Below are 25,724 nucleotides of genomic sequence, written 5' to 3' on the forward strand. Positions count from 1 at the left end.
GCTTGAACGTGACGTGGAGGAACATTGTCAAAAATCCGAGTCGATGGAGAAACTGGCGAAGTGTACCGTATCCACGGCGAAGTAAAGCGTCGCGGTATCTCCCTGTGAAATTCAGTGGCGGTGCATAGAATTCCGCGGTGGCGGGTTCCAGCAATCCAAGGAGTGGAAATGCACTCGGAGTGGGTGTATACCAACCTATGCGGTTGATGATCAGGAAACCGAGGTAAATTTGTCTCCGGCGAGTCGCTCCAGAATTCCTATCTCGCGAAATATCCACCCGGCGCAGTGGTGTAAATGTACTTTGGGTCGTACGCGCGAATCATCATGATTATGATTGATCGGTGCGGCAAAGTGACGCCGCCGCCGTGTTCACCCCGGCCCCGTGACATTTCCTGGTATGAATTTCGCGCGATCGTCGCGTCTAACTTAACCTAACCTAACTACGCAATAAAACAAAAGGAGTATCGAGGAATTCGACGGGCCTTGAAATCGTCGCTTGCGTACGTACCCGGAACCGAGTGGCGATTCGAGTTGCGAAAAGAAGTCTACTTCTTTTTTTTTTTTTTTTGTTCACCGGATGATCGGTGTCGACCCGCGGGAACAGCGACGCGCCGCGATATGTGGGATATCTTCACTTCGCTCGGTTAATTAATACCCGGGACCACACCTTCGCTGGCAATTCTGCCAAACTAACGTATCCGTGACAGCGCGAAAGGGCGGGACCTCGGAGAGTCCAAAACAATTTTCTTATCCCCGATTGGTTGGGTCGCTCAAAAATAGTGTCTCGGGGTGTGTCTGACTTACCGAAGAGACACACAGAAATGAAATCTCCCTCCCTCCCTCCCTCCCTGCCGCGAGTCGTACCCCGCGTTATACAGTTTCTCGGTATGTTGATACACGCGGAACCATCGGAGTGTGTATTTCTAAAAACACCCACATTCACGCACTGGCTTGTCGCCCGGGCGCGACACACATGCCACCGAAGAAAAACCATGTGGCTTCTACTCGGAGAGTGAGTAGTCGCTGCGACATAGTCGGAGGATGCCTTCGCTCAGAGCTCCTCGCTACAATCTTTGACCTCGAGGATTTCAGATATTCGGTAAAAGTAATTCGTCGGCAAAATCTTACGTCGACAAGGATTCGGCTCGGCTCGTCGACGTCGGTTTCGTTACTCGTTGTCCCCCTCAGCGAAAATATGGTTTTCGTTAAAAGTGACCAGTGGTCATCGGCCGGAGAATCCCGACTCTAAAGACAGCGTGCGAAAAGAGCGATAAATCAAAATGCGGATTCCTTTTTCTCCCGTGCTATTCATTACCCAAGAGAATACCGCATGCGATATCTCCGAGTGTTCGTAAACATGTGTGATCGAAATTGAAGTGGTGGATTTTTGTGAAGTACGTTGAATAATAATAACGAAGAAGAGAAGTAACGGTCGCCTCTGTTCGTATTCTCCAAATATCGTGCGCGCGGTCTTCCCAGGGATATCCTTCAATCGTCATTAGTCCGAATCGGAATCTTCGAGATGATGACACTGATGACAGACGTGGGTCAGTACCCGTACGACGCAGCGACAAGGTCTTCCTACGAAAGTTATCACCACCATCACCACCATAGACATCATCGTCACTTTTACGCAACCGCGACCTCCGACACCGATCAGTACTTACAGAGATACACGAACACGGATCGAGACGATAATCCGAGAGCGACGAGCGCCGATGGGAGTTTGGCTTCCGCCGAAAGTGCGGGATCTGGACGCTGCTATCATCGCGATCCTCTACGGTACGGCGGCCCGTGCATGCACCCAGATATTATTTTGTTCTGCATCGGCCCCGGTTCCCGGGGCCTCTCGTTCCTTCGCCTTCATTTTCTCTCTCCCCTTCGGATCGATGGATCGACTTCGTCGAGAGTTTCGACGGATCGTCAGCGAGTGATTTTATGCGGGTATTTCTAAGCGCGTTAGATACGGGGACCGTGGTATGAATTACTGCGGAAGGAGGCGACCCCTCGAGATGCGCTTTGCACGGCGTTTCGAGCTCTCCGCGATTGCACGTAGAACGGCGCGAGTGCATTCGAGCGTGACTATCAACAACTATTGGATAACTGTACACGGCTATTGCAGTCGATTCTCCATTCGCTTCGCTACGTTTATATCGGAGCGGGAGGCACGACGCGGAGTCATTGTGACGGGCGTTCACTGTTTATCTGCTTGTAAGATATTCGCGCGTTGTATTCGCTCGTCCGCGAATGGTTGTAAATTTTTTGCAAATTTTTTTTCATCATCACGAGGTAAATATAGGCGAAAATAAAAGCACGCCGTGATTTTTGATTCCGTTCTTTTGATCGAAAACTGCGTTGTAACTCGTCGTCGTTTATCCAGCTGAGGAACCTGCTGCCCGTTTAATCAGGGTGTTTCAATTCGATGAGAAAATTGAGAAAAATAAGAAAATGGAAGACGAGAAAAATATACGTTATTACGCCCTCTTGGGCGTATTTTAAACGATGAATCTTTGACGATCGAAAGAACACGGGCGAAAAATACCCCGCGAGGGTTGTTAAAATTGATTATTAGGCACGCTTGAAGAAGATTATTTTCCTCTAGTCGAGGGTGGAAAATTATAAGCAATTTGCCAGTGATTGTTGAACCGATAAGGTAATGCTCGCTCGCTCAGCTTCTGCCACTTCTCTGCACCCGGCTCTACGCTGCGTTACTTCTTCGGGATTAATTACACGAGGATATAATAACATGTTTAAAATCCACCGTTTTCAGCCATCCATCTTTCTTCAATTTGTACTTTACATTCACGATCAGAAACGACGAACGAGATGGCTCAATTTTTAGGGGATGAAAAAAACCGAATAGCTGCAGTTTTAATTTTTTTCTTCCAATCCACGAACGCATCTACTCGATAAGAAAACAACTCCATCGATTTCGTGAACGGTTGGAATTGAGGAGAGAAAAGAAAGGCATAAAGTACTTTTCCAATTTTAACGCATCCACGTAACCCGCAAAAACTTACTCCGCTATTTTTCTTCATATCTGGTATCGCGTGCGTTGATCGTTTTTTTTTTTTTTTCTCGATTTTTCGATTTTTCCCCTTTCCGTTTTTTTTTAATAAACGTCACATTACGATTCGGTGGTGGGTATTAGCTGCGAAGTGGTGTAAACTGTTTTCCAGTGTTTCGCGGTTCCGCGTCGCTTCGCATCGTTTCGTTGTCGCGTAAGAAGAATTGATACATTTATAGTCGTCGTATGGGATCTTCCCGCTACTGCCAGGGACTGTGGAGTAGAGAAAAGGGAAGAAAAGGATGGCGCAAATTCGCTCGGGATAAACTTGACGATATCTTTACTGCCCTCGAAACAGTTCACACCTCACCTGCCTTCCTTTTTCTTTCCACTCTTCGTCCCTCTCCGTCATCCTCATTCGAAGACGCGACGTCTTGAGCACGGGAATTCGCACCACCGTGCAGCGCCTCCGTCGTTCCCGACACCGGCAGAAACAAAACAAAAAAACAAAACAACGACGAACAAAACTACAACCCTGACGTGAACAAATTGATTGGAAATAAAAATTAAACGTTGAAAATATACGACGAAACTTGCCATTGATCGCGTTGTCATTTTCTTCTTGGTTATTTTATTTTTTTTTATTCCTCATCGGACAGGCACGGATTTCAGTGTCATGCCCGAATCGAAGGGGTAGAAACGAAAATAAACTCGGCGTATCCGCAAAATAAATTAAAATCAGGGGGATTGAATTCAAATCGAATATCGATTGGATATACGTATACAATAGTCGAAGCTGCTTCAGGAAAATATGTATCTTTGCGTATCACACGTATACGAAATCAGATTTTTCAGCAAGCGTTTGATTTATATTCAAAGTATTTTTTTTCATACACTTGAAAACGTCGGTCTGAAGATTTCAATCGAAGCCGGGATACGGAAACGCGTTAATGCATCATCATCATTTATCGTAATTATTTTTCGACTGACATCGAAATAAAATATTATAAAATTTAAAAAAATGACAGACGTACATGTTGGTGAAGCCGCGCCGTGCGACAGATATCTGCTATTAGCGAAATAAATTTTCTGCGATCGAGGATGATAATGAATGCTATTTTTTACCCCGAAATCGAAAAACAAATGAAAAAATAAGAAGCAAAAAAAAATTGTTACCTCAATTCCGGGCGACGATCCACTCCAAATCTTTCGACGTTGTGGACATTGCGTTGCGGTTCGGGTCGAGGGAGACGATGGATTTAAACCTTTTCTCGATTTTAATCGTCGATAATGACTCTCAACGCTTTAACTTTCAGCGGTTCAATTACCAGGGGTTCTTTCCGGGCAACGGAACTCCCTCTTTAATTTTCAACACCGGAAACCAATCTCAGCATCTGCGTTCATCCGAGCGACTATCTTCGATGAATTTATACTCCACGTGTTCAATTACCCATCGATGTTGACGAATACCAAAAAAATAAAGAAAAAAAAACAAAACAAAACAGCTCCCAAGCTTACTCGGGACGGGATCTAACGGAAAATTGTCGTAACCTTTATTCGGTCATTTTTTATTTTCATTTACGCAATCCTCCGTAATCGTAACATCTAGTCGGTTATAAGAATTGTTCATTTTTATCGCTTGACGATACGGATGTAGTTTTCGAAACGAACATCCTGGATTTATTGAGCGACCCGGCAGCCGCGCATTACAAGCGATAATTACGGTTCAACCCCGAAATACTTGAGTATAGCGGTGTATAAACGAGGGACACAATTGCGCCAAAATGGTTGGAAGATGTTTATATTATTCCTTGTTGAATTAACAGGGAGAAAAAAAGCGAAATCAACCCCTGCCGCCGTATACGCTGCACACAGACTGGGGGTGTCAAGTCCGGAGGCAGAAACAAAGTTTTTTTTCTCCTCTCTATTTCTTCGACTCACAATTTTTCTGAAAACTTCTTCTTCTCTCCCCGAATGCCTGTGACAGCCGAGAGGCGCTCCGATTTCCGCTTTTCCTTCTTGTTTTCTTTACACGTCGTCTCCAAGGCATGCGGACATAACAGCTACCCTCTAGAACCGAGTGATGAAGTAGAAGTGAAAATCGATGGAAAAAAAATGAATTCACGTTTACGTCAATCTGTCTGAATTGCAGATCGCAGTCGCGATACATCCCAGATTCGGACGACGCATCGTCGGTAATATCGGCGGACGCATCGGCGGATCTGGAATCGCCTTCCGGGGAGGGCGACTTGGACGGTGGTGAGAATGAAACGGTCGAGCACGTACCCCATCCCCACGCATTGGACTCCGGTAGTCCGCACGGACCGAGAAGATGTCTTTTGTGGGCGTGCAAAGCCTGCAAGAAAAAAACTGTAACCGTAGACCGAAGGAAAGCCGCAACTCTGCGGGAGAGAAGACGTCTACGAAAGGTGAGCTCAAAAACTAACGGTGATCCGAACAACAACGACGAGTAAAATAAAATGGTAAAACTGTCGTGGAATTGATATTCCTTGATTGAATTAACAGCACCGCCGCGTCGACATTGCGCATAGTTGGCTCATTTATGTTGGAGTGAAACTTTTCTCTTACCCTAAAATATACAATAGTTTCCGACCTGACTCCGAGCAGACGATGTACCGAGAGTATGGCAAACTTTGTTACAAGATATGACGAAACGGAAGTTTCTCGATGCCGCGCGGCGGCGCGTTGGCCCCTCCGCACCTCCGTTGAAAGTTGCTGAAAATTTCCCCATGTAAATTAAATTCTACCGGTTAGCTCTAGTTTCGACATTGGGCGGTTGACCGATATTCTTCGCTTCGTTCTCGTCCTAATTGAGAACTTTTTGGTCATTACCGGGTTTGAATCCGGCTGATATTTTCTACGACAATAATTCCGACGCGGAGCGGAACGATATATGCATGTATCCGCCGATTCGGTCGAACCACCGAGACCCTGCCCGTTATGTAACCCCCTGTCTACGGCTAATCCGTTATCCGTCTCCGTTAAGTGGTCCTCGTATGATTTCAGGTGAACGAAGCTTTTGAAGCGCTTAAACGGAGGACGAGTAATAACCCTAATCAACGTCTACCCAAAGTGGAGATACTGAGAAATGCCATCGAGTACATCGAGAGTCTCGAAGCCCTTCTTCAAGGCAGCATGACTCCCGGGCCTCAGGATCATCCCTCCGCAGAGACCATGGTGCGTTTCACCCTTCACGTTCAATATTATATGTGATCACGAGTCACTCTACTAGGCGACACCGAAAACCAGCTGTCGACCAAAATACACTTGATTAGACTTGATTGGACGCGTATCGGGCTGAATATCGCCGCTTTAACTCCCGCATATACATATACACGTTTACACGTTTATAAATCACATTTTTTCCCGACCGAGAAACTCGCTAGGCCCGCGATATTAATCACCGATGGATGACTTATATAATTGCGATAATATAATAAGGGTGTTGTCGCGGTCGTCGCATGAATCAAATGTATTACACGAGGAGAGGCAATTCGGGGTGTCAAATAAAAGTTATCCGGCCATATCCATAGATTATACCTGCAACAAGGCCTACACACTCGTGTATGTACGTAGAGCGAAGATTAACAGCGGTTCGAGCAACGAATATACCTGTGTAAAGTGGTCATAATTCAGGGGACATTCTCACGGGTGTTATATAATATACGTATAATATATATGTATATACGAAAAGTTTTTCCAACAATTACAGCTGGTATAACGGAACAAAATAAGGTCTCTGTTTTTCGCTCATTAGTGTCGCGATGACACTCATTGTCCGAGGGGAACCGTATAAATCCATGTTTTATTTATTCGTGTACTCAAAACCGTATAAAATCGCTCCCGTATCGATTGAACACTTTCGTCGTAGCTCCCGTAACTTTGAACGAATTTTTTACCCGGAATTCATTCGTTGAAAAAAAAGGGAGAGAATCATGTCCCGAACAGGCGACGACCAATCGAAACTCGAAATACGAGACGTCGTCATCGATTGGCTGTGAGGTCGATATTCGATTTTTCAAATATGTCAACAATTGGCGAGCCAAAAAAATGCCAAGCTTATGGTCTTAGATTTTTCTCAAAATTGGGGCCGGAATCCGACAGTTTGTTTTTTTTTTTTAGATTCTCTACAGTATTCTTGAATATTTTGATGTCGGGAATCCGAATTCACGAGTCAAATCGATCTTTCTGTAAAATTGATCGAGTTATCGCCAATTGTTTTGCATCTCGGAGCAGAGATATCGAGATATCTCGATGGTAAAAAATTTGTAGATGGTCAAAAAAGGGCTCTCGACACGCCTGCGAAGTATAAGGATGCGAAATTTCGTTGCCATAGTTTCGACGTTCACCATCCGAAGCGCATTGGACGACCCGCGTTTACGATATGAGAGATACTTCAGCGGCTGCTGCGACGTGCCACGCGTTTCGTTCGGATCGGATGACGACACGTGCGGCGGTAACACCGACCGAAAGCCGCGTGTTTTCTCGCGTGAATATAAACGGAAGTTCGCGTACGCCGTTTACCTATACCGTACATACTGGATACCGTAATACCCAGATCAGGGGTAGTCGCGGTGGCTTTATTTACCTCGCAACTTGAGAACTAAAGAGAGAATCGGAGGGTGAATTTTCCTCGAGGCGACGACGACGACCGCGACGACGACAACATCCACTGCGACCGTTATTGGATTTCGATACTTCGATTATCTGTAGATGTTACGTGTACAGATAGGTTTGCCTATATGTATGTGCGCTATACGTATATGGTACGTACGCCACGCTCTATGATCTGAAGATAGTTTCGCGGTAGAGGTGCTCGCATAACACCAACTTAGGAGAAACTCAGTTCCTACCCGGAAGGACGATTCTCCTTAACAGGGTTAGAATGTCTGTCGGATAGGGCGATGAAGATATAGAATGTAAATTGATTAACAACGATCCCAAATTTAATCACTCTATCAGAAGTGATCGAAGTAATTAAAGCTATTGAAATTCAACGGACGGTTGAAATTCCCGTCCAGTTTTTCGTGTAGCGCGCGACACCGGTTGGATTACGGATACAAAATATTCACAAATATCCGCTATTCGAAGGTAGGAAAGGGAGAAGCGAGAGGCGAAATGAATCTTCGAGCTCGTTGCGACCCCCTTTAAAACGAAATGGAAAGAAATCCAGTTAACCAATTCGCGTTCATTCATTTCCCTCGAGTTTCATAAGACCACTGAACTACGTTAGCTTCTCGACTCGCGGATATTAAGACGTTCTTCTGGAGGGAAAAAGCGAGAAGGAAAAAAAGAAAAGAAAAGAAAAGAAGGTTGCAAGGCTTCCGATTTTCTTGGGGAAACGTTCGTTCCTTTTCGGAGGGAATTGTTCGAGTAGACTGAGTAAGTTGGAAGCAATCTAACGTACCTATATAACGTGGAGGAACCTGACTTATCTTACGCTCTCGAAAGAAAACTATGTATTAGAATTGCGGGGGTGGCGAGTTAGCGAATATATTTCTCGCATTGTATTTCCCCGTTTGACTCGTAGCAGCAGAAACGGTGGCACCGGCGATGCATCTCGTGCACTCCGGTGCGGCGCACTGCACGGTGTACCGCATTGCATCGGAGCAACGGCGGCGGCAGCGGCAGCGGCAGCATTGTTTTTACGCCGGAAATAGAAGCCCCGGCTTTGTCTAGGAGGCAACGGCGGAGCCAGAAGGCAAAACTTTGAAATACTCGCTAAATTTATTGTTTCTACTATACACTGGGTGGTTTCTAGGAACGACCGAAGAGCTACTCTCTAGTCTTCACGCTACCGATACGAGTCGCTGAGTTACTGACTGACTTACTGACTGATCGATTGAAGGCCCTTTGACGCCAACGGGGGAACTCTCTTGAAAATACGGTTCTCTTCTGTTGTTTCTGCCATACAACAGAGGTGGAAGGTCTCGAGGAAAATCCAACCGCCCTTTCTGTTTTGTCTTCATCTTATTCTTTTCATCTTTTTCTTCGTTTTTTTTTTTTTTTTTTTTTTTTTTTTTTCGTTTTCCCTCTTCTCTTCCGATGAAGAAATCTTTGGGATCCGTACAAGGGTGGCAGGGTATAAATTCAGGAGACGTAACGAGTGTCTCCGTCGCCTGGAATAGCGGGGTCCTCGTTGTCCTCCTCGTCGTCTGGGTCAACTACGAGCGGGCGATTGGTTATTGGCGGGAAACGGGAATCGACCGTAACGTAGAATGGCGGAAATAAAAGGGAAACGGAAGAGGGTGAAAATGTGAAATGAAAGCAACCGTCTTCCGATTGTTACTCTGCAGGATATACAGGTACCTACCTTGCTCCGAGCAAAATCGTACCTCTCCGCGGCCTTTTTACGGAGTTTGTTTCATTCGAGTCTTTCCCCTGTCTTTTTTTTTTCTCAATTTTTTTTCTCTTCTTTCTTCTGCAATTTCCCTCGTCAGTCAACGGTCTCGTACAACGCGTTATCTCCTAACCCTCTTATAGCTGAAAAGTTCACTCCGCCAAGTTCATGCGGGGACTCTTGAGAAGCTTTCCAATTTCCTTAAACGTTTATCGGCCAAAAACTGCGCTTCCAAAAACTATGTTAATCTCAATCGAAAGAGAAAACTTCAGAAATTTATCAGTTAAAAAATATAGAAAAACGAATAGCGATCCGTTGTCTTCTACCTTTTTCAATAATTTTCTATCTTACCGAGAATAATTTTCGATCGGACAATTTTTTTTATCAATCTTAAGCATCCCTCGTCTTCGTCAAACGTCAAGACTTTCCATCGTACGAATAATAATTATTATTCGATCTACGAAGGAGATCGCAAACATGGTTCCCATCTGGGACCTTCGTGTATAAACTTCGTAACCCGCACGTCAACCTTAGTCGGGTCGCTTAAAGTTTCACGAGTGAAAATGAACGAACGAATCGGTTTATCGGGTGACCCATAACTTTCGATTTGATTCGAAATTTAAAAATCGATTTCACGATCGAATCATAATTATTATTCGGCTCGGAGCGCCACTGAACGCTGTACGAAAAAGAAAAAATTCTTCAACGTATATCGCATCAGCCGTGCATTTTATAACCGTTGAACTCAATTAACAAAATCGGTGCGGTAATAAAAGAGGCGGGGAAAAAATTTCCCCAAAGATACGAGGGTGAAAAGCAAAAAATGTGAGAAAATAAAATGGAGCGAGAAAAAACGAACCCGTTACCTAGAGAGAGAATATCTATCCTATATAAACACGTGTATTGCGTAAAAATAAATACACTGCCATATACCGTTGCTACATTGACGACGTAACGGCTTATCTATATTATCCGTTTACGTAACGATGCGACGCATCGTCTACCGTTGCGCACTGCATATACCTAGAGCTACGTAAGGGCGTGTGCATCTCACCGACGTCAACCAACCCCCGCGTTTTTCCCGGCACTCGGTTGACTTATTTCTTTCATTTACGTACTCGTTCGGTTCCCTTTTTTTTGTTTTTTTTTTTCTCAACAAGTTTCTTAGATTGTAATTTATTTTTTGTCTTCTTCTAATTTTTCCTCTTTTTTTTTCTCTTACCGCGTCTTATTTCATTTCTTTTTTACCCATATCTCACACGTGTTCGCCACGTGGACCACACTCGACCACGCTCGAGCTACCGGACGCCAATGTTTTTGCCCCCTTCGACAGCATTAAGTATATATTACCACTTTCCCCCCTCCCCTTGCCCCCGTACCAGAGCGCTCGATGCAAGAAGGGTTTGAGGCATCTCCTTTTCCTACATTTTTTTTTTTTTGCCTCCTCTGGGTTTTTTTTTTTATTATTTTTAATGCTAGCAGGTTTGTCTGGACGCGTATATTACAGTGACGAAGTTATTTGTATGAATGTGTCAGTTGTTACCATCTGCAAATGTGAAATGCACCCCCGCAGTTTAAAGTGAAAAAAAAAAAAAAAAGAAATCAAATATTCATTCAGTTTTCCGCCGCAATAACATCGCATTACGAATATCATTCTCGATTCATGCAGAGAAAAAAAGAAAAAGAATCGTTGCATGTTCTGCGACAAACAAACTTCCGGTGTAATCTCGAAATTTCATTTTATTTAATTTTATCAATTTTCAGGAGCAGATTTAGGTGACATTTTTATATTTGCCCTATCTTGATCTTTTATCCCATCACACGGCAGCTGAGAAATGAAAAAAAATACCGAGTGTTTCCGGTTAACCGGCTCGGAGCATGCTGACGTAATTTTTGTCAGTAGACGCGCGAATATTTCGTTGAAAAATGAAATTTCACAAATTTCACGTGATTCGTTCTAGGTCTTTACAAATTTAGAAATGTTAATGTAACGACAATCGCACAGCACGTGAAATTCCATTTGGTAATGGGAATTATAAATTTAGGGTTTTGGGGGGGGGGGGGGGGGGGGGTACCTATATCTGGTGTGCCCATGCAATATAGATGTAGGTCCCATCCCTCGACGATATATTCTTCTCGCCTTTGCCGGAGGGCTGGAACTACGGAATTACGACTGCAAATTTTATAAGCGTGTTTTAAGCCGATTTAATAATTAAGGAAATCGTCGATGCGGATATCGAGATGAGCGCGTTTTATTGTGGCGGAGATGAGACTTGGGCTACTCGTTTTGTTTTGTGCCGCTGTTGCGATGCGCTGATGGGTTCCGCTAGCCGTTAGCTTAGGTCTCTGTCAACGCGCCGAAGTCATTAACGAACATCAGCTCAAAAGACGAAAGGCTGCGGTTACCGCCGCTGTAAACCAAGCCGGTCATTACCACTCCAGAAACCGTGCCGCTTCTCGCACACGCACAGCCGATTTCACACCGCGCCCAATAAAGTCCAACAAAATCATCGATGTGTGCGCAACTGCAACCGTCGCGGGCGGCGGTGAAAGCCGCGGAAAAAAATTCGGGCGCTCGTCAGTTTTCCGATACCGCGCGCCATCGACATTTTGCGAATGTAAAATTGTTTAATTAGATACTCGGAATGATACCAGCGCGGCGATGAGTTCTTCTTTTTTCTTACATTTTCGCTCCCGTGCATCGTATGCGCGATAAACGGGCTAACGTGTTTACACGAGTTTACAAAGGCTTTGTGAACCGGGCAATCGTTGGTAATGTAAAAAATTTCAATCGGATTCATCACACGCGGGGTACCGGGCATCCGACAATTACACCTGCGGGTGGTTCGCGTTCTGATTGCACTTCGTCAGAAGTTCGTTCGTTATACCACCCTCGTCGATGATGCTAACGCGAAAAAATCGATCGATGAAAAATAGGAGTTCCAGAGGCGAGTGAAAATTCCGATAGAAAGAGGAGGAAAAAGAAAAAAAAAAACGAAAAAAAAACTATCCATTCAATTAACGAACGGAATGAACAATGCAAACTCCAATCGCTCCGCCGTGTCTGGTGAATCAAACGAAGTACTCCGCGTACAGCGGAAATTTATAGGCGTGTTGTAGACTTTATATCTACTTTTCAATTTTATGGTAGAAATTTTTTTAGCGATCCGTATGAAAATTAATTATCTCTTCCAACGTTTCCATTTTCTGCACTCGTAATACGTTGTACTGGGAGGGTAATTCCCCCCCGTCTTTCTCCCCTTTTTTTTTTTGATTATCACGCTAAAAATTCCAGACGATTTCTATGGAGTTTAAGTCGTCGTCGTCGTCGTTAGAACGGTTGATTCACGAGATATCTGCAGTGCTGTAAATTCAGTTCTTCGCTCTGTCGCGCCGAAACGACGAAAACAGACGTAAAGGTTGCGCGAAATCTCAACGATCGTGTACCTCTTAGACTTGGTTTAAAAAAAGTCGATCTTATACCAACTGACAATTTATGAACACCGGACGTGGTTCCTCCGAAAACGCGCGCCCGCACGAAACGAAAATTTGAACTACACAAAAAATAAAATAAAAATAAACAAAATGAAATAGAGAAAAGAAGAAGGGCTTTGACGCGCGGTAGTGCTCGATCGTTCCGTTCATTCTGAAATTTCACTATGGAGTTCCATAGATTATTTTTCAAAAATTCCGAGCGAGATCCACACCGAAACTTGGTTAGAACTAATCTCATCAGGCTGTAATGTGGTCGGATTCAACTGAAAACATGAAACTTTTAATTGCGTTCTCTGTAAATTCATCACCTGCTGTTCTCGGAAGCTCGCAGAAAGGATGTAGAGAAGCTTTTAGCAGAACCGTTTTTCATTTCATTTTGTTTCACTTCATATCTTTTTTCTACGCTTTTATTTCCCATTCACATATCAACCTCAAATCATTGTACCGGAATTCGTCGATACGAAAACTTTGTCCATTCTGTCTGATTTTTTCTCTTTTTCAGTTGTTCTGTTTCTGTTTTTTTCTCTTTTTTTTTTTCATTGCGAATAACGAGCGTGAAAATTTGTAGAGGATTTTATTGGCGACCGCGCGAGCGCGGTTGTTGGGTAAAGGGGATGATGGGGACAACGGCGCCGACCATGATCCCGTAGAGTACGAGGACTCTTTTCGGAGGGAAGGATTACACAATGAAATATATCCCCTGACTCTCCCCCCGGTATTCTCTCTCGTACTTCGCGTATCTATTCGCTAAATATAATCCGAAAGCTACGCGCGACGCGTCGTCCCGATGGTTCCAGCTTGTATTGAAAAAAAAAAAACAGCTAGAGATAATTTCCTGACGGATATAAGAGAAAAATTTTCTTCAGTTGTACCGCTATCGAATCTATTTCGCACGGGGTGGAAGTTGAAAGATTTTCTCGAAAATCAAAGTACTTTGAAGAGGATGTGCAAGGATCGTAAAAACGGAGCGTCGCGACGTCCCATTTTCATTGATCATCGAGCATCGATATAGGTATATACCACCCGATGATCTCCACCGCTCGCTCCACTGCAGGGGTATAGTAACGTATGTTTGAAAATAGAAGAAAAAAAAAAAAACATACATATATATCTGGACGGTTCATTTAGTTTGATTTTATTTTTCATCGATTTTTTATTTTTGTTATTTTTCAGAAACTACGGGCTGATATAATAAGAAATAAATAACTCGAAAGCCCTATAATATAAGCTCACCGAACATAACGAGACGTCAGACTTCTTTAAAAACGACTCATTTAATTACGAAATACCGCATATCTCAATATCATAACCCCAATAAGCTTCTGGCTATAGAGACAAAAAAAAAAATCAGAATTTTTCTTTTTTTTTTTTGTTCTTCAACGAAATAGCCTACGGACCAAAGTATTAACGGCTTTAATTTATCGACTCACTGTCGAATACTTACTTGAATTATCACCCACCTGAAACCTGCATACCTGATAAAATTGGATGAAAGAAAAAGAGAAAAGTAAAATAGAGAAATTCTTCAATTCATAGAGCTAAAACCAAGCAGAACGACGACGTTAGTAGAAAATGAGATCTTCCAAAACTGCAAGCGATGAAAAATCAACTTTCGGTTAATTCAATTAATTGCTTAATCACCTCTTCAGTTGTGATCTATTTTCTTTGGTGTGAGCACAGATATATTGAAGTGAGTATCAATTAATATATGTACAATTACATATGTATATTCCGTATTTTCCCCGTAATAAGAGAAAGAAAAGCAAATGAAAAAGCAAAATGAAATAGAAGAAAAAAGAGGAAAAAAAAAAAAAAACCAGAGAATATTTCTTGGCACGAACGGAGGTCGAGACACAGAGAACGACACGGAGGAGCGTGTTTCACGTTTCACGATATTTACGGCGAGAGGATTAAAAAGACTAACCCTCGGCCAACCTTACCCGCTTTCACGTATATCCGAAGCACGCCTATATCCCCCATGCGTACGAATGCAAACACTGTGCTTATTTAAAGCGTCGTCGCCGTTACTCCATTCCACTTGCATTATCGTAAACTTAACGGGAGAGTTACATTAAAAGCTCGCTGATTACTAAATCCCCCCTGCCCCCTGCCCCCTGCCCCCCCCCCCCCCCCCCCCCTCTACCCTATCCTCCCGACCCTACCGAGATTCAGATACGAGCATACATATTAATAGAGACCCTTTGATTTTAGTCCGTTTAATAAATTTCATCGGATTCAGAAGAGGCGCGTTATTATAAATCGATCGGTATGGATATTTCCACTTGCGTCATATATTTATGATATTCGTGTCAATGAGAGACAAGGTTTTTTCGATTATTTTTTATTTGTCGGTATATTAACGAGCGTTAAATCGCCGAGTGAGTTTATCTGGTTCACTTGGAACGATAATATGGAACGTGGAGTCCAACGAAACGATTTCAGTTTAGTTGTGTCTGAGAATAGTTCTTATAATAATTCTCTCTTCCGAGACATCGGATCACGTGGTGTCCTCGGCGTTAGATATAGAGAAATGGAATAGATGGAACATTTGGAAATGAAAAGGCAGGGGTAAAGAATGAACAAGAGGATCAGAGGACGCGACACCGATCAACATTCCAAAACCCCGCGACAACTAAAGAGACAAAATTCTAATTCGGATGCTGGGTGGGTCGAAACTAGAGAGGCGAAGAAAACACCGAGGAAAAAAAGAACCTCGCGATCTCGTGACGTGATTTCAAAAATATAAGAAACATAAGACGAAAAGAATTTTCAAATATCCCCCAGACAATTCCAATTGATTCCGAGATTGTTTAGAAATCATTTCACAGATATTTCTATATTATTTATAAAAGCGACGAAAATTCCAAAAGATCAAGCGGATTAGTTATATACATATAATCTCGTAGCCAACGTATATAGGTATATAAATCCATTGATCTATGTGAACACGTGAAAGAAAAAAACTGTGTTTTCGGGTTAATCGAATTTAGAGTCAACGATTAGCGGCGCAAGCCTATAGCCCACGCTCCGGAGAGGAAGGAAAAGGAGAAAAAGCTTTGCGACCTAAAACTCTCGGGCTATAAATCTCAGCAATAAAATAAAGCTTGTTGATAAGCGATGACCGCAACGGCGATATATTTCACCGCTTGCAGCTCCGAATTTCCCCCACTTTTTTATTTTATTTTGGGTTTGGATCTCGTCGTTTTTTTTTTCCCCCCTTTTTTTCCTCTTGCAATCCGACTTTGGTTTTTTTTTTGGTCCTCTTTGACAACTTTTGTTCATTTCTTTCCGTTTCTGCATATAGAAGCGGAGATTTTTATATTCGGTAAACCTGCAACGTGCCCGGCGCTGAATTTCACAATTTAGAAAAATCCCGGGGTTGGTGTTCCGCGAGAAGAAAAGAAAAAGAAAAAAGGAAAGATAAATTATGAATGTATTCGAGAAACTATACGAATGCCTAGAAAAAAATTCGTAAATCCGGAAATATGTAGTTAAAAGTGAAACCGAAAATTAAAAACGCCAAATCGACTCGTTAGTCATACCGAAAGATTACCAGCTCGGTTACGCCGTTTCAAGCACGAATAGCTCCTAGCCACCTATATCACGATCTCTTTGATCAGCGATTTCCATTTCGTAGGCGTCTGATGTATTCCCAGTGGTGTTTTCTTTTTTTTCTCCCCCTCTCAAATTTCTATCATTTTTTTCATTTTATTTCACTATTTATTTCCGTCGTCGGCCGACACCACCTTAGCCGCGTATTCGTATACGCACGTCGGACCAAGTTCGGCTCTGTATACCGTTGAATTTATTAATCACGATATTCTAGAACGGAATATATCAACCCGCCGTGTTGTTTAAGTTTCACTAATTGGACGTGCAGATGCCTCTTCGGTAGCTGCAGCGCCTTCCCTTGAAATTTAAGCTTCGCGGTATCACGATACGTATTCCCAACCGTGAATTTCAAAGTTCATTTACGGAAAATCGAATATATGTATATTCAATTTCGAAAGGCGATAAAGTTTTACAAAATATCAACGCGCGAACTAAAATTTATTTCATTCTCTCATCTCATTTTCTACATCGAGTCATTGAAAAAACGACCAAGTAAAAGAGTCACGGTGAGAGAAAAAAGAAAACCATCGCGAAATGTACGAGTAATTCGGTACTTTATAAAATTTATCCACTATTTTATTTTCCTCTAGATTTTAAACCACCCGCCCGCCCGTCCACCCCCATCCCGAAACGCAATATAATTTAAAGATGATGGGATCTTTCTGGCATATCCCGTTGAGTTTATGATGTTTGTCATAAGCTCGCAGCGAGTCGTTTACTTACGCGTACGGGGTTAAATCGTGGAACTCCAATAAATTATTTTTTTTATCCCTTAATAAATATATCGATTATTAGCTTCATCTCTTGACGCGGTAAATATTGCTATAATTCACATTTTCCGGTGGAGTGGTATATTTTTTCCCGTTTTCATTTGGAAAAGAGATTTTTCTGTCTCTTCGTTTCGATACACCAGTAGGTGATCGATGAAATAATGAAAAGAGCGCCAAGGCTTTGCGTAGAAAAAGCAAAAAAAAAAAAAACTGGAAAACCGGGATGTGGAAGTGAAACGAAAATAAAAGATGAAATCAGATGAAGCGAATCGAGAGAAAAGGTTGCGGTGTTGCGGAAACGGTTTAAAATATAAAGTATACAGATGTGCTCGGTGACTCGTAAAATTGTGGTGCAAGTCCGTGAGATGGGCGAACCGGGGGTAAAAGATTTAATTGAAGGCGATAAAATAAAAGTCCGGGGGCTTTATATACCTTACTCCAGCAATTCGACCCACAGTTCGGCTCTCTTTTCCTCTCCGCGTCATCCCCCTTCGCTCCTCGAGGTTTTTGCTCCAGCCATCTTTAGTACCGTTCTTACGATCTGAAGTGGCGTATTGGAGCAAGTTTGAAGAAAATCGAGTGCTTTCGTATAATTCGAAACGGCAATTACAAGTGCCAAGTTTGAATTTCCTACCACGTGGCGAAAAATAATCTATATAAGTAGCATATGTCTGCACTGCATACCGAAATATATGCGGAATCGAAATGCGCGTGGAACAGTGACTGATTCGAAGCCCATTTTGTTGGGAGAAGAATGAAGAAAGAAGAGAAAACAGAAATCGTTGAAGTAACGGTGAAAATAAAAAGCGGATAATACGAGAACTGCAGTTATAAACGGTGCGGCCATTTGTCGACGCGACGATTCAACGTTCAAAATAAATGAAAATAATCAAATAAATATAATAACAAGGTGTGATTTTATGTTTCGGTTGACGGGTTGTACACCGCGGACTTTAATGACCGCAATTTTAGCGAAGCTTTTAACTGACAAAAGATTGAGAAATTTTTCTTCTCTTTTCTTTTCTTTTTTTTTTCATACATAAAACTTGCGGGAAAATCGAGTGTCTGAATAAAAAACGTACGTGCGTACATGTTGTTATGTATCCGTAAAGTCGCGAAGTGCCGGGTTCGTCAATTCGTTTTTTACCAACTAAAACATGGCAAACTCGAAATGCCATGTAAAAAGCCGAAATGTATGGAATTTCATTGTAAAGGGGTATGGGAATCTCGAGGGGTTTTTGAGCTTCACGTCGCCGTTTAATACATCTATATATTTGAACAACTTCTCGAAAATAGGATTTGAGCGGTGTAAACGGTGCAGTCGTGAACTGTGGCGGTGCAGTTCGCCGTAGCGCCTGTATATCGTGAAATTCATGAATTTAAACGCAGACGCTGACGCTACACTGGGTTAGTAATTTACCGAAGGAATTAACAGCTTCGCAAACGGTAGGCCGCGATGCACCACCGCGGTCTATGGTTCTGTACGTGTAACGTTATAACGTGCGGAGAAACGGCATCAAGGGAGACAGAAACGACCGACTTTGCAGTACTGATTACTCGTTCTATTCGCGTCTCACGCGAACCAAGATCGTTATGCCTTACGCGAAATACACGACGGGGACTGAGGAGGTCCCTCTGTTCCTTCGGATGCGCGGAGCTTCGCGCCACTGACAAATTAAACCGACAGGGCTTTAAATACGGGACGCAAATTAGTTTTGAGAAGGAAAATTAGCCAGAGAAATTGATCGGTTTCAAAATTGAGGGAGATTTGATCAAATGTACGATGACTGGAAATCATCGCTGAACCACTCCAAGTATTTTGTTATTTTTTTTTTTTTTGCTCGGGAAGCAGAGACTCGCGTCTGATCTTTTCGTCGGATTGTTCGTTGGTTGGTTGGTTGGTAAAAGACGATCGAGGTGCGTCTGGGAAAAATCTGCTTTGAGTGCGGAGACGTCGAGGTATATAAAAGCGACGGTAGCTCGATGATCCCCGTCGGCATCGCCACGCAGGGTGCGGCTGTGTCATAGCTCGTGCCACCGAAGTGATTCCAAATCCGTCGAGTATACGGAAACTTTCGACTGCATAGTTTGGACGGGAAGAATGTGGATTTTAAGTTACGACCGCATGCGACATCCGTCCGCTCGGTGGGCATTCGGTATACGGGGCGACGAAACTCTTTGAAACCCATCGGGTGTAAGGTACGATATTTCTCTAGCCACCAGGCGACGTCGCGGTGGTCCGTTTTTCCAATTAATTTGTTCTTTCGAATGGAAATATTAGTTAGAAGCCTCTTTGAAGAGTGGAACATGGCGCGACGCCGGACGGTGACCGAGTCGAACCTTTAATAAAATTCGCTTGACGGTGGATCCGAGGTTATTCCACGGAACCATCCGCAGTCGAAGATGGCGCGGAAGAGCGCTATAAAAATATGTTTAATTGCCACTACGAATCGCCCTCCCGGTCGACGGGATCCCCTTTTACGATGTTTTGACGTTTGTATCCGCGTTTTTATTCGACACAAAACATTTTTCTAACCCGTACCAGATACCGAGGCTCGGTATGCGCGGTCTGCACACGATCAACGTCTGCTTACTTGAAGGATGTCGTGAGTCACAACTATCGCGTCACGGCACTTCACAGCGAACGTAGGAGAAAAAAAGAAAATAAAAGTGGAGAAAAAATGTTTGGTAATCGTATGAAAGGATGTACAACGCCGAATTTCATTAGCGCGATTGATAAATCGTGCGACGCGCGTCGCGAACGTATCGATCATGCATTGTGTATGAGGGTTCGTCATCCTCACGGTTTCGAATTTCACTCCATCTTTTTTATTTTTTTCCTCGGTCAAGGAGATGATGCCCTGCGTAGGATCCAATCCATTTATTTCTTGGCGTCTTTGGCAAAGCTTTCGAAAAGCTCCGGGGTTGAGGAATGTTTCTTTCCAATGGAATAAGGCATCCCACCAGGAGCAGACCGTTGTACGTATAGTTGTAGGTACGGTACGACCGGGAAACTCTTTCGGGTCCGGAAGCCCCTCCCCCCCCCCCCCCCCCCCCCCGCGTTACCAGGGAGTTTTGCTGGAATCCCAAATCCCACGGGCCAACTTCGAACAATTACGTTCAAACACCACTTTTCCACTTTTCCACTCGCCCGCTGTCTCAGGCCGTTCGCCCGCTCGATCATCGCCTCTTTTTCCTTCTTCGTCTTTCTTACGCATTTCCAAGGTCGACGGTCACCAAACCGATTCTGGTACATACATACATATAATATAGGTGATATATTACCGGGGGGAAAATGAAAATCAGCGCCGCTGCTGCCGCTCGATAAGAAAATTAAATCTCACTGCTGCACAACCGTCTGACATCCATCTGGCATTTACGGTGAATGGTTTCAATCAAGAAGCCCGAGAACTATTTACCTTTGCTTTGAAAAATCAAAAAAAAAAACAAAAAAAAAAAAAAAACGATGAGCTCCGCGCGCAACTTGTAGAAAATAAAAACAAAAAAATTCGTTCAGGAGTCAATTAATCCAAAGGAATTAGGGAAACACGGGGTAATATGGGGTAGCGGGGCAGAATGGGGTGTCCTCAAATATGTCGTCAAAAAACCTCGAACATTATCATTTTTGATCGGAAGTTCTTTTTAATTTTTTCTCATTAATTCCTCGAGCGCCCCATATTGCCCGGCGTCACCCTAACAATAAGTACGAGTAATTTTTAATGCGCGGCAAAAAATAGAAAATGAAACTGGCATTTATTCCGAGCAAATTTGTTTCTAATTCGTACCTACACCATAGAAAGTGAAAATCGCTATTTTGAGTCACTTTCAATTTCCATCTCGCAGGATAACGAAAGCTTCGAAGCCCTTGGAGTTTTCGAAATGTCGAGGCGTTAAAGCGTTATGAATCATTCGGGAAAGCTGTCAGGATGAACTCATTCCGGAAACCCGTTACTCCCGGAGACGAGGGGATTACATGCACAGGAACTGACAAGTAAAGATCAGCCGCGAGTCGGGGAATGTTTTCAGCGCTAAAATACATGGATATTTTTTCTCATCCAATAATATAAGAATTTCGTAAAAATAAAATCTCCAAAGCTACGGGACGTAAACACGATAAATTTCTAATCATATTAACGGGGCGAACATACGAATTATCGCTAAAGTAGGTAATTCACCGCACGTGGTTGCTCCGCTTTACGAAATCCCACTTATTGTACATTACTGTTATGTTTTTTTTTTTTTTAACTTCAGTTTTCTCGTTCGTCCGAAATTGTCGAAACGACGGCGAACGGCGGCGTGTTCTCTTCACCGGGAGAAGAGCTTTGTCGAGAATCATTATCGCGATTGTTATTATTATTGTCATCGTTACGACGTGGCCGAGTCTCTCGTGTACCGCGAGTTGATTCAATGAATTTAATAATATTTATACGAGTTCCTGTTTTCATTTTCAGAACGGAGAATCTCCCCAATACGTTACCGACAGGTTGCACCAGTTCTCCGATCCCTTAGCGAGGTTTCAACCAATCAACGGTGAGTCATCGTGATCATATCTGTTTTCGATTCTCCCGATTCCCTCGAAGGTCGGTCCGCTTGATTGAAAAGTTTGAAAAATTTTTTCATCCAATTTTCGTACCGGTCGACGATACGCATACCTGCATGTATATCCTGCACGTGGGACCTATTACGTCGGACAAAGTCGGGCTGACGCGTCCTCGATCGGAGCACGACGAATTCATAGCGAAATCATAAATCAAAATTAGAAAATGGAGTATAGAGTATAAAAAAATTGAAGGGAAAAACCGAGGGCGTGCGCGGTAAAAGGGTTATCTTTCGAGTTTGAGGGTTGGTCGTTAGAGGGAGGAAAATCCTCAGGCAGTTATGCGGAATCACGCCTAGCTTCTTGCTTTCTCTACGTCACCCGTCGGTTCCTCTGTGTCCATCCCTCGCGTCGTCCGCCGTTCACCACTCTCTGACGAATATTGATGACCTCGTCTTCTCCGCTGGCGCCTCTCCACCTTCTTTCCCTCTCACCTTCCCTTTCTCTCGCTCCCTCTATCTGCCGCAACGAAGCCCTCGCCTCTCCTGGACCAACCTTACGTTCGCTCTCTCACCTCGGCAGCGTATAACATTATATGTATACTTATATATACAAACCACCTTCCGGAGAGAGAATCTCTCCCCATCGCGTCACGTTGGCTAATGAGTTCCACCACACCCTGCAGTGCGTCCTTGGTTTTTTTTTTTTGTTTTTTTTTTTTCATTACTTTTTCTCCCTTTTCTTCACCTCCAAGTTTTTACTTTTTCCTCTTTTCCACTCTTTTTTAAGCTCAAGGTTGCAAAACCACCCCGTCGGAGAATCAAACGCGGCGAATATAAGCGCGTTCCCCCCTTCAGAGATTTACACTGTGTCCGATCCTATCTTGACCCCGTGTAACTTGATGTATCCCAATGCTTACTCCTTTTTTTCAGGCTGTCCTTCCGATGAAATGGTAGTGAAAGATAGTGAATGAAAAACGATAATAGTGAGATTGCAAATGGCTCCGTAAATTATTGGATTTTTTTTGTCTTTTGATCCGTTGACGCTGCTCGCGGTTTCCATTTTATATGAACGTCGGATTACAGCCGGAACGAATCAAGACTAACGCGAGTCCTGCTCCGGCGTTTTTGCTGCAAAACTAAATTGTGCAGATTAATTATAATTCATTGGGGTTGCAAACGGGATGGGAGAGCAAAACGGATTAATCCGAATTCTCAACGAGACGTCGGTATATGTATACAGTTCTACCAGTGAACCTGGTACGCAATTTCGCATGGTGTATTCACAGGGTGTAGAATGTCAGACGATTTTCAAATCTGTTACACTGTATTTGAATTTTTCATACAATCAGTCCGATCCGCGTACTCCGAGTGTCCGTAAAAAAAAAAAAAAAAAAAAAAAAATTATCTACGTCAATCGGTCGCGACGTGATTGATTTTACTTCGAAATATTCCTAAACAAGGTAAACATTCAATCTTCACATTGATAGAAATTGGCCTCCCGTTTTCCGACGAGCAGCTGCTGTTCGGAAATATGAGACTCCTGCAAGCTCGCTTGGCTTGTTGTGAAATTTCGAATAAAATATACAAATATATCCGATAATTTTGGTTAGATGCTAAATATTTCCACGTCTGTTCGAACATATCGAATTATTCATCATTTTTTCTTTTCTAAAAAAAGTATCAAATTCGCGGAAGCCAAATTCGCACGGTATGCGTGTGGCGAGGGATTGCATTTCCAAACGAACAATTAAAAATTGAAGAGTAAAATATTTTCAAATTCTCGCTCCGCGCTGCCGCGCGTACGAATGAATGTGAAAAACGCATCGCAAGCATCCGCCGAATCCACACAGCGTTGCACCGTAGAGGATTCATACCAGATGGACGCGTATTACCAGATGATCACAGACTCTTCTTTCGATTTTTGATCCAGCAAATTGGCAAAAATATTGAAATTGATTATCGCGACGCCGACGAATCATCGCGATCAATTCCGATTTTGTACTCCCCTTCCGTTTCGTACACGTGCAATTTTTCGTTTTACATCGAGGCGAAATTTTGCACTCGAGTTAATTACACATACGATATAACGAAATGGAGTTCTGACTGACAATCGAATTACATCTGCAATGGAGTGTCTATACCGGATTACTACGTTGAGTGGACACGTAACAACGGCGGGCTACTTCGGCCGATATTACCGAAGAACAATTTTCAACCAACGGTTATAACCTCCTCGAAATGGTCAAGTACTTCATTAATTTGCCCCACATTTTCGAACACATCCTCGCGTGCGGAAATCGCGTTAATTCACCGGTAAAATCGAGATGAATTACGCATCGTGTTGAGCTGCGCTATAATATGATCGACCGGTTGGCCCGGAAACGGAGGCATAGAATTCCAATAGTTCAGTCATTCGTAGAATTTTGAACGAACGGATAAGGAAAAACTTGCAAGTTCGGGCACCTGTCCCCGCGGATGTACGAATGCGGGTAGACTTAGCTATGGCGTCTGAGTCCGGCAATCTGCGGCGGAAAACTAAACTATACATCGAAAGTTTCTTCGAGGTAATTAGTAGCCGCCCACGCGACCCGTGGCCAACATAAGTTTTCAGCTTGTATCTCGTCAGGTTAACAACACCCGGAACAAACGCTCTGTAGTAGGTATAAATGCGGTATAAGAGAAAAGCTGTTTGTATTGTAGAGAAGTTTTAATATACGAGATATATTTATCGTCCGCACTGTAACGGGGGTACAGCGATACGTCGACGTCCATCGTTCGGTCAATAAACAAGCGTCGAGCTTTTAAATTGTTTGCTCTCGAATCCAAACAATAAGAATTCAGAAATTGTCCTTTTGCCTTTTCTTATTCTTTTACGAGGGGTCGGGGGAGAACACAGAAAGAACATTACGCACACTTAGACGTTCGAGTAAACTCGAAACGCATAAAGTCACTTCCTTCGTGTCCAAATTCTACTCCCTCTTATAAATCCGAGAGATATTTTTAAGTAGATTAATGCCACTCCCTCCATTTATTTTATTTTTTTTTTGGCCGTGATTCTTGCTTGGTCAGGGTTGACTGACAGTTGGCTTTGGCTACACTGTCTTTTCTAAACATAGATTTATAACAGATTAGTTAATACCATGTTCAACGCGATCGTTACTCAACAATCATACATTTCGGGATGTTCACAAAAGTTGTTGCGAACGGTCCAAATAATCGAGCTCCAAGTTCCGAATCGAACGATTCTCGGTAAAGATGATATCGCCATCTGAAATCTAAATTATGTTCGAAAATTATAGCTGCATTTAATAAATTATCGCAACGACGTGTATACGGTGCGCCGCAAGGTAACGGGTGTTTCAGAAACTCCAGCAATAACCTTGTACGTCGGTTATTAGTTAGCAAAGTAGAATCAAGTTAGTATCGGTGTACGTGCACACGTACACCGCTACATAGTGTATTCCGAGCAGGAAACTTCGTTGCACTTTGCTTCGACTTACGACGATACCGCGACCTATACTAGACGTTACGTCCGAAGTATACCGCGTATACCTATACGTGACGTGCTTCGTACAGTCGGGCATGTTGTGTAACGGTGTTGAGTGTTGATTCTTAGCTTGGAAACCCAATCGACCCAACCCTCAAATTTTGCTTTGATAAGCGTCCCGAAGCCAATTAGTCACGATATCTTAAACGTTCGAGTGTGATCCCGACCCTCCTTCAAACGTCGAGTATACACTCGAGAATAAGCAAAGAATTTCATGCGGGTATTACGTAAACGTAGGTGTAATTATGGTATAATCGATACACCGGAACAATCAGGTATACACACATCGTACGCTTTAAAAACTCTGGCAATTCATCGGAAAGCAAACATAAAAGGAAAAAGAGAAACTTTATTTTACCATCAAACTCACAAGTTTCGTGTGTACTCAGCTGT

At 43.1% G+C, this 25,724-nt stretch overlaps 1 protein-coding gene across 1 annotated transcript in view; it reads left to right on the forward strand.

Annotated features, from left to right (window-relative positions):
* Positions 1–967: 967 nt before the first annotated feature.
* Positions 968–25,724, forward strand: part of LOC105690491 (transcription factor SUM-1) — a 42,210-nt gene continuing 17,453 nt past the window's right edge. The window contains exons 1-4 of the mRNA XM_012408279.2: positions 968–1,782; positions 5,160–5,436; positions 6,035–6,205; positions 21,697–21,775. Of these exons, the coding sequence (XP_012263702.2) occupies positions 1,523–1,782; positions 5,160–5,436; positions 6,035–6,205; positions 21,697–21,775 (787 nt within the window). The 5' untranslated portion in view covers positions 968–1,522. The remainder of the gene's footprint in view (positions 1,783–5,159; positions 5,437–6,034; positions 6,206–21,696; positions 21,776–25,724) is intronic.

Source organism: Athalia rosae, chromosome 1 (assembly GCF_917208135.1).
Source record: "Athalia rosae chromosome 1, iyAthRosa1.1, whole genome shotgun sequence".
NCBI classification, from domain to species: Eukaryota; Metazoa; Arthropoda; class Insecta; order Hymenoptera; family Athaliidae; genus Athalia; species Athalia rosae.